The sequence below is a fragment of the Eucyclogobius newberryi genome, unplaced genomic scaffold (genome assembly GCF_026437365.1).
Source record: "Eucyclogobius newberryi isolate DKJ021-1_F unplaced genomic scaffold, fEucNew1.0.hap1 SCAF_1, whole genome shotgun sequence".
Classification (NCBI taxonomy): domain Eukaryota; kingdom Metazoa; phylum Chordata; class Actinopteri; order Gobiiformes; family Gobiidae; genus Eucyclogobius; species Eucyclogobius newberryi.
This window is the reverse complement of record NW_027315723.1, coordinates 36,490,263-36,506,330: the sequence shown is the minus strand read 5'-3', so window position 1 is coordinate 36,506,330 and position 16,068 is coordinate 36,490,263. Positions and strand designations below refer to the sequence as shown.

At 49.0% G+C, this 16,068-nt stretch overlaps 2 protein-coding genes across 2 annotated transcripts; one reads left to right on the top strand and one right to left on the bottom strand.

Annotated features, from left to right (window-relative positions):
- The first annotated feature begins 1,136 nt into the window (after positions 1-1,136).
- Positions 1,137-7,765, top strand: cgrrf1 (cell growth regulator with ring finger domain 1). The gene is made up of 6 exons (XM_072445377.1): positions 1,137-1,324; positions 1,719-1,855; positions 1,930-2,107; positions 6,674-6,821; positions 6,893-7,000; positions 7,201-7,765. The coding sequence occupies exons 1-6, from the start codon at positions 1,221-1,223 to the stop codon at positions 7,498-7,500; spliced, it is 975 nt and encodes a 324-aa protein (XP_072301478.1). The 5' UTR covers positions 1,137-1,220; the 3' UTR covers positions 7,501-7,765.
- Positions 7,766-7,803: 38 nt separating this feature from the next.
- Positions 7,804-11,409, bottom strand: psmc6 (proteasome 26S subunit, ATPase 6). The gene is made up of 14 exons (XM_072445353.1): positions 11,251-11,409; positions 10,466-10,545; positions 10,215-10,254; positions 10,091-10,143; positions 9,933-10,000; positions 9,739-9,853; positions 9,570-9,657; positions 9,314-9,375; positions 9,119-9,242; positions 8,864-8,925; positions 8,455-8,575; positions 8,299-8,379; positions 8,151-8,222; positions 7,804-8,081 (listed from the first exon to the last, which is right to left on the bottom strand). Exons 1-14 carry the CDS (start codon positions 11,333-11,335, stop codon positions 7,963-7,965), a joined length of 1,170 nt encoding a protein of 389 aa, XP_072301454.1. The 5' UTR covers positions 11,336-11,409; the 3' UTR covers positions 7,804-7,962.
- Positions 11,410-16,068: the final 4,659 nt, after the last annotated feature.

Below are 16,068 nucleotides of genomic sequence, written 5' to 3'. Positions count from 1 at the left end.
ATATGTTGTAAAGAGTTGGTGTAAATATTTTCTTCAGGCTCTCGTCCTTGTGTGATAGAGATCAGACACTACAGACTAGAATGGACCAGTCGTGGGACGCTCGATCTTTACTAATCACATCTTCAACGTTTAGTTAATAGGTCACACTTTTGGATTTAGTTTTGTTCTGGTTTAGGATTTTTTTTCATTCATTAACAGCGGTCGAGGCTGTACTAGTGGATTACCTGTTGTAAAATTACAGTTGCATTAAAAAGGTACAGGATTGTGTCTCATTCAGAACCGGTTCAGGCAAGTTAATGTCACTATGAGCTACACAACTTTGGATTCACATGTCACTTGGTCTATGGAGTTTTGTTTGTAATTTCATTCACGGTCACAGAAACATTCCACTGACGTGCTTGTTTTTTTTTCCAACCAAAGCTCAAAACATGTGTGTCGACTTGTACAGAAATCTTCTTTATTGAAATAATGTTAATTTTTAGACTTTATCTAGGGAATTGAAGCTACATGTTTTTTCCTTAGTACATTGGCTACTTTCTTAAGATCTAGTGTGAGTGGGCTGCTTTGCATCACTATTATGATATCTTTTTTATTGAATCTCTAAATGTTGCACACAATTGTGACCACTGGCATTGTGCACTGATTTTCTGTTATGAGAGAATTTTATTTTTGTGTACATTTTGGAGGTTGAGGATTGGGGCAATGGGGATAAATAAAGATAGAGAATGTAAAGAAATAAACAACTGTTTGGTGCCGTTCTTTATAAAGAATATTAATTTCTTCCTTGGGTTTCAAAATGATTAGGACCATTGCCATAGCAATGAACTATTTCAAACAAAATATCCCATCTTTTGGATGGTGAAAATCAACAAACAAATTATGCTGAAACCCATGTATAGATCCTGTCATGATCCAATTATTAAGTTAGGTATGCAAATATTACCACAATTAGTATTACAGTATAACAACTTCACAAAACATATTAATAGAACATAGAAACTATGTTAAAACGTGCAAACAGAAAATTTAGATATAATACTCTTTTAAAACCATTTGATCCGTCCCAAGATGGCCGCCGGCTGTCGCGTGACACTGGTCCACTGCAACAATGAGAGCCTCTAGTAACAACACGTTTACATGCTGTCAGTGATGGTGGTGTTGACTCGTGCTGACTGCGTCTTCTGCAGCTGATATTTAGACTAAATACAAAATAGGAAACAATGGTGGCGGTTTTCCTGGTGACTCTTTATGAATATTCTCCACTGTTTTACATCAGTGTTGTGTTTTTATGCTTTGTTGTCACGGCTGCAATGGTACTTGGATGGTAAGTAGTTAGCTTACTGTCATTAGCATAAGTTAAGACATAGCTACGAGACCGGCTTTTCAAGAAGGAAATGTCATGTCTGTGTTTGAAATGATGGTTCTTAATATAGCTGGCATTCTCCACACAGCTTTCTGAATATGAGTCAGGTAAACAAACGTGTAAAACTCATTCAAAGGCTTCCAGAGAAACGTAAGCAAACAGTATTACTCACAATTATTCAATACTAGGACACTATTCAGTCTTATTATTGTCATTGTGTATTTATTTATTTATTTATTTGCCTGGAGCTATTTGAAGGGCACACTTTTCCAAACACATTTATTACAAGGCAATGACAACTTTTATAGTATTTTATTTCTTATTTTTTGAATTATAATGTGGTCTTGTGCCCTAGGGTTGGCTTCGATGTCCATACTATTCTCCGAAACTCGGATGAAGAACAATCAGGTTTCCCAACTCCAGAAAAGCCCATGGTTCGGGTGACAAACCCCTTCACCCTGGAGCTGGCATCTAAACCTGCCTCTGTGACTGGTGACAATATTGCTTCATTTACACTTCTTTCTTCTCCTTCTCGGTGTTTCACCATGTGTACTTGTTGCCTGTAGATGGTGTGTGGTTACGACTTCGCTGTCTGGAGTCTTCTGTTCTAAGTTGTTTCTGGGGTTGTGAAGCGTCTTCAGTTCAGGCAGCGCTGAAGGCTCTGCAGCACAGTCCACAGCCCAGCAGTCTGCAGTGCCTCCAGCAGGCTTTAGCCTGTCACTATGACTACAGCCAGACCTTTCAGTATCCTTTATAATGCAACTCATGTTTCAAACGCTGTAATGCTTCTTTAGTTTCCTCTAAAACGCAGCTCTCCAGTTGGTCCAGTTTTCCATCATAACAAATAGAAGAAATGCATAAAAAACAAAGCAATAGTTCCATCTAAATCAACATATGGTTGTAATATAATAATAATAATAACTTTATAAAAAGTAAATATAAATTTATATAGCGCTTTTCAGTGACCCAAAGACGCTGAACATAATAAAAAAAAGGGGGGGTATTTACAGACAGGGGGGGACAACACGTACAGTACACATTAATATACAGATAAAATGAACAAGACAGAAGAAGTAGAGAGAAAAAGATGGGGATGTAACAGGGGGTAGAAGTGTAGGCAATGGGGTAGAGGAGGCTAGGGGTAGGGGAGGTCATAGGCTTGGGTGAAGAGGTATGTTTTTAGGGGGGATTTGAATGTTGTGAGTGAGGGAGAGTGGTGGACAGGTTGGGGGAGGGAGTTCCAGAGTCGGGGTGCTGTTCGGGAGAATGCTCTGTCGCCAAAAGTTTTGAGTCGGGATGTTGGTGCAGTCAGGGTGAGAGAGGAGGAGGATCGGAGAGCTCGGGTGGGGCGGTGGGGGATGAGGAGGTCAGACAGGTAGGGGGGGGCAAGGTGGTGAAGAGCTTTGAAGGTGAGGAGGAGTATTTTAAAGTTTATGCGCTGCTTGATGGGGAGCCAGTGGAGAGAGCGGAGAACGGGAGTGATGTGATCACGGGACCGGGTGTGGGTGAGGAGGCGGGCAGCGGAGTTTTTGACCATTTGGAGTCTATGGAGGGAATGGGAGATGCCAGTGAGGAGGGAGTTGCAGTAGTCAAGGCGGGAGGAGATGAAGGCATGGATGAGGGATTCAGCAGCGGGGAGGGTGAGGCAGTGTCGGATTTTGGCGATGCGGCGGAGGTGGAAGTATGAGGTCTTGACAATGTGGCTGACATGGGGAGTGAAGGAGAGGGTGGGGTCCATGATGACACCGAGATTGCGTACCAGGGTAGAGGGGGTGATGGTCGAGGTGTCGATGCTGAGTGACAAGGGACCAGTTTTATTGAGAGTGGATTTGGTGCCAATGAGGAGGAGCTCTGTTTTGTCACTGTTCAGTTTGAGGAAGTTGAGAGTGAGCCATGATTTTATTGTAGAGATGCAGGTTTCAATGTGGCTGAGGGGAGGGTTTTGGGTGGATTTGGTGGTGAGGTATATCTGGGTGTCGTCAGCGTAGCAGTGAAAGTCCAGGTTGAGTTGGCGGAGGATGTGACCAAGGGGGAAGATGTAGCAGATGAAGAGGAGGGGGCCGAGGACTGAGCCCTGGGGGACCCCTGCGTTACTGGGGAGAGGGTGGATGAGTGACCGGAGAGGGAAATTAACTCTTGCCTATTGGTGAGGTAGGATGTGAGCCAGTCAAGTGCAGAGCCCTCAACACCCAGTTGGCGCAGCCTTTGTAGGAGGATGGAATGGTTTATAGTGTCAAAAGTAACAGGATGTTGAGGGCCCCGGAGTCTGCAGAGGTGAGGAGATCGTTGAGTACTTTGACCAGGGCTGTTTCAGTGCTGTGAAGTGGGCGGAAGCCAGATTGGAGGGGTTCATAGAGGTTGTTTGACTGGAGGTGGGTGTGAAGTTGGGCGGCGACGATGCGTTCCAGCGTTTTTGAGAGGAACGGCAGGTTGGAGATGGGGCGGTAGTTGGAGAGGTTGGCGGAGTCTAGGGTGGGTTTTTTGAGGATGGGGGTGATGGAGGCCAGTTTGTAGATGGAAGGAACATGGCCGAGGGATAAAGACTGGTTGAAGAGGGTGGTGAGATGGGGGATGAGAGCAGGGAGGCAGGCCTTGGTTAGAGTCGTTGGGAGGGGGTCGAGAGAGCAGGTGGTGGTTTTGGAAGCGGTGATGAGGTCTATGATATGAGAGGAGTTAACAGAGGAGAAGGTGGTGAGGGGAGGGAAGGGTGGGTGGTCAGGGAGAGGAGGGGGGGCAGGGGTGGGGGTGGTGATGGAGTTAATGGAGACGGCAGTCATGGAGCTGTTGATTTTGGAAATTTTGTCATTGAAGGCAAGGAGGAAAGAGTTGCAGAGGTCAGGGGAGGAGGGTGGAGTGATGTCCGGTGGCTGGAGCAGCTTGTTGACAGTGGAGAACAGGGTGCGAGGGCTCCGGTGGGAGCTGTTGATGAGGGTGGAGAGGTGGGCAGATTTGGCGGCTTGGAGAGCGTCACGGTAGGAGGAGATGTGTAATTTGAAAGCTTCGGCGTGGACGGTGAGGCGGGTTCTTTTGAGGAGTCGTTCGAGTTGGCGGCCAGTCTGCTTCATGGTGCGGAGTTCAGGGGTGTACCAGGGGGCGGGGTTGATGTATGAGACGGAGGAGGTTTTCCAGGGGGCTAGGGAGTCAAGGGAGTCGGAGAGGGTGGTGTTGAGCATGACAGCATAGTCGTCGGGGGAAGAGGGGGGGGAGTCAGGGGGGAAAGCAGAGGATATGAGCTGGGAGAGCGTGAGGGGGTTGACTGACTTGATATTGCGGTAGGTGATGGTGCGTTTTTTGGGGTTGTGGGGCGAGGGTAGGGGGGCGGAGAAAAGGATGCAGAGATGATCAGAGAGTGGGAAGGGGAGGGGGTGGGGCTTAGATATGGGTAGGAGAGAGGAACAGACTAAGTCCAGAGTGTGGCCTTTGGTATGGGTGGGGAAGTCAATATGTTGGGTGAGATGGAAGCAGTCCAGGAGAGAGAGGAAGTCGGATGTCAGTGGGGTGTTGGGGCAGTCAATGTGGATGTTGAAGTCACCAGTGAGTAGGAGGCGGGCAGAGAGAGAGGATGCGATGGTGAGGAGTTCAGACAATTCAGTGAGGAAAGAGGGGTGGGGCTTTGGGGGACGATAGATCAGGATAGCGGTGATAGAGTTGGGGAGGGAGAAGGCGAGGTATTCAAATGATGAGATGGATGGAAGGTTGAGGTTCAGTTCAGTGATGGATGTAGATTTTTTATGAATAACAGCAAGACCTCCCCCACGCCCGGAGAGGCGGGGTTAGGCAGTGTAAGTGTAGTTGGAGGGAGTGGCTTGGTTGAGAGCATAGAAGTCCAGGGGCTGTTGCCATGTTTCACAGAGGAGAAGCAGGTCAATGTTATTGTCCAGTAGCAGTTCAGATATAACAGGTGATTTGTTGGCGAGGGAGCGGCAGTTCAGCAGTGCAAGGGAGATGGATGGGGGCGCGGAGATGGATGGGGGCGCAGGGGTGGGGGGGGCGGAGGTTGCTGAGGTTGGCAGTGCGGCAAGTGGGGGTGACGGGGGGGCGAAAACTAGTCCAGAGTGAGGGGATAGGTGAGCCGTCGTTGGAGTGTTGGTTATGGGAGAGACCAGAGCCCCTGTGGATGTAGCGGGGCCGGCGAAGGATCCCAGCTGAGCTAGCTGCAGAGGCAGCAGCAGCTGGGAGACGGTGGTTATGGTTGAGGAGGTGAAGGTCAGCAGCGGTGTAGGTGAGTAGGCGAGAAGTTGGTGGAGCGGTGGCCTGGAGGCGTGGGAGTGATAGTCCGAGGAGGAGATGGAACGTAGCAGCAGATGAGAGTAATCCAGTTAGAATGTTGGCGGTGGCTAGAGGCTGGTTAACTAGAAGCTGGTGGGCAGAGAGTTGTGAAAAAGCAGCAGTGGACCGGGTGTTGAAGCTGGTGGAGTGAGTGGCGTTGGTTGCCCCAGACCTTGTCTGCACGGCAGGGAGGCCCCGCGATACCATGACGGACCTCCGCAGGTGTTAAGCCAGCTGTTAGCTGGCGGCTAGGGCAGTAGATAGTCCAGGAGTGAGGGAGGAGATGAGCGATGGACGGTGCAGTAATGTCCGATGAAGTTAAGGAACAGGGATGTAGACAGAAGACAACACAGAGACGCGGGAACAAAACAAAACAATGGAAACGACTAACAAAACAAAGACGTTGGGACAGAAGCGGCAGTCCACATACCAGACGCCGGCGTTGCTCTAGCCCAATCAAGACGCATTTGAGTCCAGTTTTGTGACCAGATCGCCCCCGTCTGTGGAGCGGGGAAAGCAGAGAAACGGGGCTGTACTTATTATTACTTACTTATATTACACATATTGTTAAAGGTGCACAATGTAACTTTTCTGTTGGAGGATCTGTCACCTGCTTGCTTCCATGAAGATGTTATTGCTTTGCCTGAAATATTCCACAGTGTGGCATTAATCTTATGTTTATTCAATTAAAGGCGTTTTATTGCTCAAAAATTATCTGATTTTGATGATGTCACCTGCTTGTCTCCATGGAAACAGATAAGTTTAATGGTATGGTGAATAGTGGCTAATTTCCACCTGCAGTCCGTAATGCCATACTGTGGAACATTCCAGGAAAAGCAATAACATCTAGAAGACAAGCAGGTGGCGGACCAGAAAAGTTACACAGTGCAGTTTAAACAACTGCCCTCATCCATTATTGTACAATAGTATTGCATATATTCAGAAAGCTTTATTAGAGGTTGTTGTTATAATACTATGGACCATTTGGACCATGGTCATTGGAATTTTCTTCAGCTTAGTTTCTTTAAAAGACCTTCTCAGAGTCCGTGATACAAACTGGACTGAGCTCTTCACACAGATGCCGGCTGAACGGGAGATCACTGACTTTGGGCCTCTACCAAGACAGCGCTATCCCCTCGTGGCTGTGTTGACTCTGGCTCAGCAGGAGGCTCTGGACAGTTATAACATTGTAAGTCCTTTGTTCCTTCACTCGTCCTCACGTGACGGACAAAAGACTTGCTCATATCCTCTGTGTTTCAGGTTGCCAGTGTGACAGTCACTCATGTGCCGGATGACAAGTATTCCCTCTCAGCACGTATACTTTTTCAGTACCTTTTTACTGCACAAGGAAGCATGTATGAATTAAAGGTAATCTTTTTCAAATCATAAAACACTCAAAATGAATTTATATAAAGTTAACAGAGCAAAAATACTGGGCCTGTTAATGTTTCAGTGAAGATTTACAGTCTTAAATGCATATTTTTGTTAAATAATAGTTGCCAAGACATTTGAGAGCTTGGGCATAAACTACATTCTCCTTTACTAAAACCCATTGTTCTGTTTTGCAGCCTCTCTTCATGTCCGCAGACGGCGAGGAAGACAAAGCTGAACCAAGTAACAGCAGTAGTTCAGACGTGAGCCCAAACAGACCTGATCTGGACTCAGAGGAGGAGCCGTGGTCAGACAGGAGCGAGCGGGACTGTGTTGTGTGTCAGAATGACAAAGTGAACAAAGTACTGCTCCCCTGCAGACACACGTGTGTGTGTGAGAGCTGTGTGCTGCACCTGCAGCACTGTCCAGTCTGTAGGGCCTTCATCATAGAGTCTTTCACCTTAAGACCCACAAATAGATCTAACTCCAACAGTTAATGCAGGTTCATCTAAAATTAGACCTATTCTAGTTTTATGGAACCATATGTAGGTTTTCACAGTAAACATTAGGCAGACTGTACATCTTATTTAACTTCAGTCAGTTCTGTCAACAGATTGCAGTGATTCAGAGAATCAGAATCTGAAGTTTGTCATTTGTGATCAGGTTAATATATAAACAGTTCTCTAACCCAGTTAATGTAAATCAGTTAAGACTTGTCATTAAGCAGTAGTTTCTGAAAACGTGTAAATATATATTGTGTATATTGTATATATATCTTGCAATAAAGTATAAGACAAATGTATCTTTTACTTCAGTTTATTGATGCTTTCCCATGGAAGGCACACAACAAGAGTATAGAATTTGAACATGTAAAACTTTCTGCCTCCCAAATACAACATACAAACTGAGGCAAATTCACCAAAATGCTGTGACACTGTAAAGTTAAGCAAATGGATGTTTTATACAGGCTTGTAGTCCAACTTGGACTCAAGTTTCTTTGAATCGGCCACTTTGCGGACGGCCTTCATGAAGTCTTCTTGTGTCACATATTCCCGGTCTGCGCGGATGGCAAATAAACCTGCACAGGGCCAAAAATGTGAGAAAAAGAACAACAATGAAAGAAGAAAGTGTAAAAGCCGCGGCCAACCTGCTTCTGTGCAGACGTTCCTCAGATCTGCGCCGTTGAAACCATCAGACAACTTTACAATAGCTTCATAATCTAAAACAAATATTAAAAGATTAATTAATCATCTTTTAATGACAATCATCAACTGCTAGTCAGTAGTTTGACCTACCAAGTTCTCCATGCTTTGTTATTGGACTGGAGTGGATCTTCAGGATGTCCAAACGAGCTTGCTCATTTGGTAGCTCTATGTCTGGTCAAAAGAAAGGAAAAAAAACATTGAAAACACTGAATGTATTTCATATGTTTGAACCAAATGAATGCTTACGGATTTTGCGGTCAAGCCTGCCGGGACGCAGCAGCGCTGGGTCCAGAGTGTCTGGTCTGTTTGTGGCCATGATCATCTTGACTCTGTGCAATGTGTCAAAGCCATCCATCTGGTTGAGAAGCTGTTGAGAAACATTTACATCTGCATTACAATACAGCAGGGGAGAAAGTGGAAAATAACCCAAAGAAATATCTGAAGGACATGGTTGGTGCTGGTTCTCATTTTATTATTGGAAATCACTAAACCCATCTGCAATGCACCTTTGGAACAGTGCAGCCGTGTAACTTTCTTAGCCCTACTTTGTTAACTGGATACAGAAATATGAATTCCATAGCCAGTAAATGTATTGCTAATGCAATAAATTGTTAAAATATTAATGATAAAGGTGTGTCAAGTAATAATGTTATACCTCCATGAGAGTTCTCTGGATTTCTCTGTCAGCAGAGGTGCCCTCAGAAAAGCGCCGCCCACCTGTAAATACATCCATAAAACAGATAGTATTGTAGTGCTGTATACACTTGTTGTTGTTTTATGGCGGCTGGTATCCAAGTGTTACATTGCCGCCAGGCTTTATTCTTCAGACTTTATTCTTGAGATACACTTTAAAATGTATGAATATTTAATACATAAAAGGTATGTGTGACATCATAAAGCATGCACTCACCAATAGCATCAATTTCATCCATAAATATGATACAAGGTTGGTGGTCTCGGGCATAGTTAAACATCTCTCTGATGAGCCTGGCACTTTCACCAATGTATTTGTCAACGATGGAGCTGGACACCACCTGTAAAGCCCAGAGCGTGAGCTTCAGTCCATCACTCAAGTCTACAAACTTAATGTGTGCCAGTTACTCACTTTGAGGAAGTTGCAGTCCAACTGACTGGCCACTGCTCTCGCAAGAAGAGTTTTTCCAGTGCCTATAACACAATGGCACTGCTGAAGTTGTGCATAATTCTAAAGGATCTGAAGAGTTTATTCAAGTGACATGGTATAGCTGGTGTCATTTCAACAACAGGTCACATTCAAATGTTAATGTAGCAGTGAATTCATTATTGCAAATTAGTTACAATGGTGCGTATTGAGTCTTCAGCTTTTGCAACTCCAATCTAACCTGGTGGTCCATAGAGGAGACAACCTTTAGGGGGAATGATCCCAACTCTCTGGAAAAGTTCAGGGTTGGTTAAGGGCAGCTCAATAACCTGTCAAAACCAGAAGCAACAGCAAAGCATATTAAACATTTGTTTAAAATCATTTATCTTAAAACTTTTTGAAACTTTTACCTCTCTAAGTTCCCGGATCTGTTCACTTAAGCCACCAATCTCTGAGTAGGAAACACTACCAGGATCCTCGTGGGACATGTTGTACACCAGAGGGTCCACCTCCCGGGGCAGATACCTGTGGAAGACAAAGAAGATGATGCAGGTGAAACATATGCTTCATGTGTCTCACATGTTTAGTAAAGCAAATATCCCACCTCATTATTGTGAGAGTGGTCATGTCCAAAGCCACTCTGGTACCTGGCTTTAGCTGGGACTTATCCAACTGGAGAAGAGTTTTAAAAAACAGTTTCAATCGGTATTGATCCTTTGTAAATAAAATGTTTTCATAATTTAAGTGTTATTTTGTTATTACCTGTCTGCGACATCCAACCACATATCTAGGACCATTTGTTGCTTTGACAATAACTGAAAAAGAAAATATATATGATTTAGATTTTAGAAATGCATTTTGAAGTTTTAAGTGACCATTTACTTACATTTTTCCTCAGTAAGCTGTTTCAGCACCTCTCCGACAATCTGTAGAAAAGGCCATGTATTAAAATCAAAATAAAAAAATGATGTGAACAAGTCTACCAGCAACATAAATCTTGTAGCTAAGAGTCTTACTTTTGAGACTATTTGGCAAAAATGATCAAATGACAAAGTAGTTCAAGGTGAAAAAGTAGTGCTAATAATGACACTGTCTCAACTCGGTCATCATTAAACATGGACTGTACTGTGCAGTTACCTGTCCGACACTCTGAAGAGCCTTCAGGTCATTTTCAGACTTTTCATACTGCTTAGTTTGTTCCCTCAGCTGTTCCCTCACTGAAACAAACACAAACAATGGTTACATGCACACCGAGAATCTGATCATTTTCTGATTTCTGGAGTTATTTCAACTTATTGAACTTCATGTAAACAACAACCTGATGTGAGTAATCTGATTTCTTTATTGATTGTTCACTCTTGAGCAGGGTGTGACAATGAAAACAGTGGCAAAAATGAAGGGGAAATGTAAAAAAAATTGACGTTATTTTAACTATTTTTTTCAACGTTGTCTTCCTATTACAACAGCATGTCACTCTAAAACCCATTGATTAACTAGGTACGCTTCCGTAACTAGGCGATTTTTATTATTGCATGTATTTTGCAACTGTAAATAAACAACAATCTGGTTATTAATTACGTATGATTTTCGCTGGCCATGTAAAAAAAACAAACATTGGCATTCTTGGCTAAAGCTAATTGGAGTTACTTTAGTTTGTAGCAAATGAGATTGATTATAATAGTTTCTGGCAACTACTGACTCAGTCGCAGTACATCGCGACACATATTAAATCATGTTTTGCTCGTGTTTCAGACTTCAGAGCTCTCGATTTGAGCTGGAATGAAAGAGTCTGCGGGTGCATGACAAAGCATTTGCTAGCACACCGTTAGCTTCACAACTGTCTGTCACCAAGGAAACGTGTAGGAATGGCGCATGGAGCAGTCAAACCAAACGGGAAGAGTTCAACCACTTCCAGTACTCACATTCTTTTAATCGTCCATCGACTTCTTTATGTTCCAGTAGTTTTTTCCTGTAGTCTTGTAGCGCTTTCTCCCTGGTGTCCGCCATGACGACCACTATGACGCTCTGCTCAAACGTCTGCTTCTGCGCTGAGTGAGTTTCACTGCGGTGCCGCTGCTGCCACCTCCTGGTGTGCTGAGGTAGCCTCCTGGATGAGGTGAGGGAGCCTCCTGGATGAGGTGAGGGAGTCTCCTGGATGTGCTGAGGGAGCCTCCTGGATGTGCTGAGGGAGCCTCCTGGATGTGCTAAGGGAGTCTCCTGGTGTGCTGAGGTAGCCTCCTGGATGAGGTGAGGGAGTCTCCTGGATGTGCTGAGGGAGCCTCCTGGATGTGCTGAGGGAGCCTCCTGGTGTGCTGAGGTAGCCTCCTGGATGAGGTGAGGGAGTCTCCTGGATGTGCTGAGGGAGCCTCCTGGATGTGCTGAGGGAGCCTCCTGGATGTGCTAAGGGAGTCTCCTAGTGTGCTGAGGGAGCCTCCTGGATGAGGTGAGGGAGCCTCCTGGATGTGCTGAGGGAGCCTCCTGGATGTGCTAAGGGAGTCTCCTAGTGTGCTGAGGGAGCCTCCTGGATGTGCTGAGGGAGCCTCCTGGATGTGCTGAGGGAGCCTCCTGGATGAGGTGAGGGAGTCTCCTGGATGAGGTGAGGGAGCCTCCTGGATGAGGTGAGGGAGTCTCCTGGATGAGGTGAGGGAGCCTCCTGGATGTGCTGAGGGAGCCTCCTGGATGAGGTGAGGGAGCCTCCTGGATGTGCTGAGGGAGCCTCCTGGATGAGGTGAGGGAGTCTCCTGGATGAGGTGAGGGAGCCTCCTGGATGAGGTGAGGGAGTCTCCTGGATGAGGTGAGGGAGCCTCCTGGATGTGCTGAGGGAGCCTCCTGGATGAGGTGAGGGAGCCTCCTGGATGTGCTGAGGGAGCCTCCTGGATGTGCTGAGGGAGCCTCCTGGATGTGCTGAGGGAGCCTCCTGGATGTGCTGAGGGAGCCTCCTGGATGTGCTGAGGGAGCCTCCTGGTGTGCTGAGGGAGCCTCCTGGTGTGTTGAGGGAGCCTCCTGGATGTGCTGAGGGAGCCTCCTGGATGAGGTGAGGGAGCCTCCTGGATGTGCTGAGGGAGCCTCCTGGTGTGCTGAGGGAGCCTCCTGGTGTGTTGAGGGAGCCTCCTGGATGTGCTGAGGGAGCCTCCTGGATGTGCTGAGGGAGCCTCCTGATGTGCTGAGGGAGCCTCCTGGATGTGCTGAGGGAGCCTCCTGGATGAGGTGAGGGAGTCTCCTGGATGAGGTGAGGGAGCCTCCTGGATGAGGTGAGGGAGTCTCCTGGATGAGGTGAGGGAGCCTCCTGGATGTGCTGAGGGAGCCTCCTGGATGAGGTGAGGGACCCTCCTGGATGTGCTGAGGGAGCCTCCTGGTGTGCTGAGGGAGCCTCCTGGTGTGTTGAGGGAGCCTCCTGGATGTGCTGAGGGAGCCTCCTGGATGAGGTGAGGGAGCCTCCTGGATGTGCTGAGGGAGCCTCCTGGTGTGCTGAGGGAGCCTCCTGGATGTGCTGAGGGAGCCTCCTGGATGTGCTGAGGGAGCCTCCTGGATGTGCTGAGGGAGCCTCCTGGATGAGGTGAGGGAGCCTCCTAGATGTGCTGAGGGAGCCTCCTGGATGTGCTGAGGGAGCCTCCTGGATGAGGTGAGGGAGCCTCCTGGATGTGCTGAGGGAGCCTCCTGGTGTGTTGAGGGAGCCTCCTGGTGTGCTGAGGGAGCCTCCTGGATGTGCTGAGGGAGCCTCCTGGATGTGCTGAGGGAGCCTCCTGGTGTGTTGAGGGAGCCTCCTGGTGTGCTGAGGGAGCCTCCTGGATGTGCTGAGGGAGCCTTCTGGATGAGGTGAGGGAGCCTCCTGGATGTGCTGAGGGAGCCTCCTGGATGAGGTGAGGGAGCCTCCTGGATGAGGTGAGGGAGTCTCCTGGATGAGGTGAGGGAGCCTCCTGGATGTGCTGAGGGAGCCTCCTGGATGAGGTGAGGGAGCCTCCTGGATGTGCTGAGGGAGCCTCCTGGATGTGCTGAGGGAGCCTCCTGGATGTGCTGAGGGAGCCTCCTGGATGTGCTGAGGGAGCCTCCTGGATGTGCTGAGGGAGCCTCCTGGTGTGCTGAGGGAGCCTCCTGGATGTGCTGAGGGAGCCTCCTGGATGTGCTGAGGGAGCCTCCTGGTGTGCTGAGGGAGCCTCCTGGTGTGTTGAGGGAGCCTCCTGGATGTGCTGAGGGAGCCTCCTGGATGAGGTGAGGGAGCCTCCTGGATGTGCTGAGGGAGCCTCCTGGTGTGCTGAGGGAGCCTCCTGGTGTGTTGAGGGAGCCTCCTGGATGTGCTGAGGGAGCCTCCTGGATGTGCTGAGGGAGCCTCCTGATGTGCTGAGGGAGCCTCCTGGATGTGCTGAGGGAGCCTCCTGGATGAGGTGAGGGAGTCTCCTGGATGAGGTGAGGGAGCCTCCTGGATGAGGTGAGGGAGTCTCCTGGATGAGGTGAGGGAGCCTCCTGGATGTGCTGAGGGAGCCTCCTGGATGAGGTGAGGGACCCTCCTGGATGTGCTGAGGGAGCCTCCTGGTGTGCTGAGGGAGCCTCCTGGTGTGTTGAGGGAGCCTCCTGGATGTGCTGAGGGAGCCTCCTGGATGAGGTGAGGGAGCCTCCTGGATGTGCTGAGGGAGCCTCCTGGTGTGCTGAGGGAGCCTCCTGGTGTGCTGAGGGAGCCTCCTGGATGTGCTGAGGGAGCCTCCTGGATGTGCTGAGGGAGCCTCCTGGATGTGCTGAGGGAGCCTCCTGGATGTGCTGAGGGAGCCTCCTGGATGAGGTGAGGGAGCCTCCTAGATGTGCTGAGGGAGCCTCCTGGATGTGCTGAGGGAGCCTCCTGGATGAGGTGAGGGAGCCTCCTGGATGTGCTGAGGGAGCCTCCTGGTGTGTTGAGGGAGCCTCCTGGATGAGGTGAGGGAGCCTCCTGGTGTGCTGAGGGAGCCTCCTGGATGTGCTGAGGGAGCCTCCTGGATGTGCTGAGGGAGCCTCCTGGTGTGTTGAGGGAGCCTCCTGGTGTGCTGAGGGAGCCTCCTGGATGTGCTGAGGGAGCCTTCTGGATGAGGTGAGGGAGCCTCCTGGATGTGCTGAGGGAGCCTCCTGGATGTGCGGAGGGAGCCTCCTGGATGAGGTGAGGGAGCCTCCTGGATGTGCTGAGGGAGCCTCCTGGATGTGCTGAGGGAGCCTCCTGGATGTGCTGAGGGAGCCTCCTGGATGTGCTGAGGGAGCCTCCTGGATGTGCTGAGGGAGTCTCCTGGATGAGGTGAGGGAGCCTCCTGGATGTGCTGAGGGAGCCTCCTGGATGAGGTGAGGGAGCCTCCTGGATGAGGTGAGGGAGTCTCCTGGATGAGGTGAGGGAGCCTCCTGGATGTGCTGAGGGAGCCTCCTGGATGAGGTGAGGGAGCCTCCTGGATGTGCTGAGGGAGCCTCCTGGATGAGGTGAGGGAGCCTCCTGGATGAGGTGAGGGAGTCTCCTGGATGAGGTGAGGGAGCCTCCTGGATGTGCTGAGGGAGCCTCCTGGTGTGTTGAGGGAGCCTCCTGGATGTGCGGAGGGAGCCTCCTGGATGTGCTGAGGGAGCCTCCTGGATGAGGTGAGGGAGTCTCCTGGATGTGCTGAGGGAGCCTCCTGGATGAGGTGAGGGAGCCTCCTGGATGTGCTGAGGGAGCCTCCTGGTGTGCTGAGGGAGCCTCCTGGATGTGCTGAGGGAGCCTCCTGGATGTGCGGAGGGAGCCTCCTGGATGTGCTGAGGGAGCCTCCTGGTGTGCTGAGGGAGCCTCCTGGTGTGCTGAGGGAGCCTCCTGGATGTGCTGAGGGAGCCTCCTGGATGTGCGGAGGGAGCCTCCTGGTGTGCTGAGGGAGCCTCCTGGATGAGGTGAGGGAGCCTCCTGGATGTGCTGAGGGAGCCTCCTGGATGTGCTGAGGGAGCCTCCTGGATGAGGTGAGGGAGCCTCCTGGATGAGGTGAGGGAGCCTCCTGGATGAGGTGAGAGAGCCTCCTGGATGTGCTGAGGGAGCCTCCTGGATGAGGTGAGAGAGCCTCCTGGATGTGCTGAGGGAGCCTCCTGGATGAGGTGAGAGAGCCTCCTGGATGAGGTGAGAGAGCCTCCTGGATGAGGTGAGAGAGCCTCCTGGATGAGGTGAGAGAGCCTCCTGGATGTGCTGAGTGAGCCTCCTGGATGAGGTGAGGGAGCCTCCTGGATGTGCTGAGGGAGCCTCCTGGATGAGGTGAGAGAGCCTCCTGGATGAGGTGAGAGAGCCTCCTGGATGTGCTGAGGTGCAAACAGATTTGACTAAATTTACTAAACAAACAAACAAAGTTTGCTGGAGTTTAATTTATATATTACGGATAAAAATGCGGAGAATTAAGTCATTAAATTTGGACGTTAAAGTCATAATATCATGAAATTAAAGTCGAAGCCAGAAAAAAGTCATAAATTAACAAGAACAATCTAATTAATTAACAAGAATAATCTAATCAATTAACAAGATAATCTATTTTTTTTAACGAGAATACTTTCAGCACCACGGCCAGGACGCAAATGGCGCTTGACTTGGATGGGTTAAAAGTTAATACAAAAGACCACAATAGATCTTTATAATTAGACATCACAAACAATCATTTCCCCCGTGCAGGGCCCCCATGTCCTTCTGGTTTATGGATTGCGCGTGGCTCAGGTCCTGGACACTGGGCAGGACACTGACCGCGCTCAGACCACAGCAGGCGAGGGAGTCTTCATTTTCACCGTTT

Excerpts from the sequence above, each read along its gene's own strand:
- cgrrf1 (XM_072445377.1), top strand. The coding sequence starts at position 1,221 with ATGGTGGCGGTTTTCCTGGTGACTCTTTATGAATATTCTCCACTGTTT. Across the intron at positions 1,325-1,718 it reads GCTGCAATGGTACTTGGATG|GGTTGGCTTCGATGTCCATA; the intron begins GTAAGTAGTTAG and ends CTTGTGCCCTAG. Across the intron at positions 1,856-1,929 it reads TAAACCTGCCTCTGTGACTG|ATGGTGTGTGGTTACGACTT; the intron begins GTGACAATATTG and ends TGTTGCCTGTAG.
- psmc6 (XM_072445353.1), bottom strand. The coding sequence starts at position 11,335 with ATGGCGGACACCAGGGAGAAAGCGCTACAAGACTACAGGAAAAAACTA. Across the intron at positions 8,926-9,118 it reads GGATGAAATTGATGCTATTG|GTGGGCGGCGCTTTTCTGAG; the intron begins GTGAGTGCATGC and ends ATGTATTTACAG. Across the intron at positions 8,223-8,298 it reads AACAAAGCATGGAGAACTTG|ATTATGAAGCTATTGTAAAG; the intron begins GTAGGTCAAACT and ends TATTTGTTTTAG.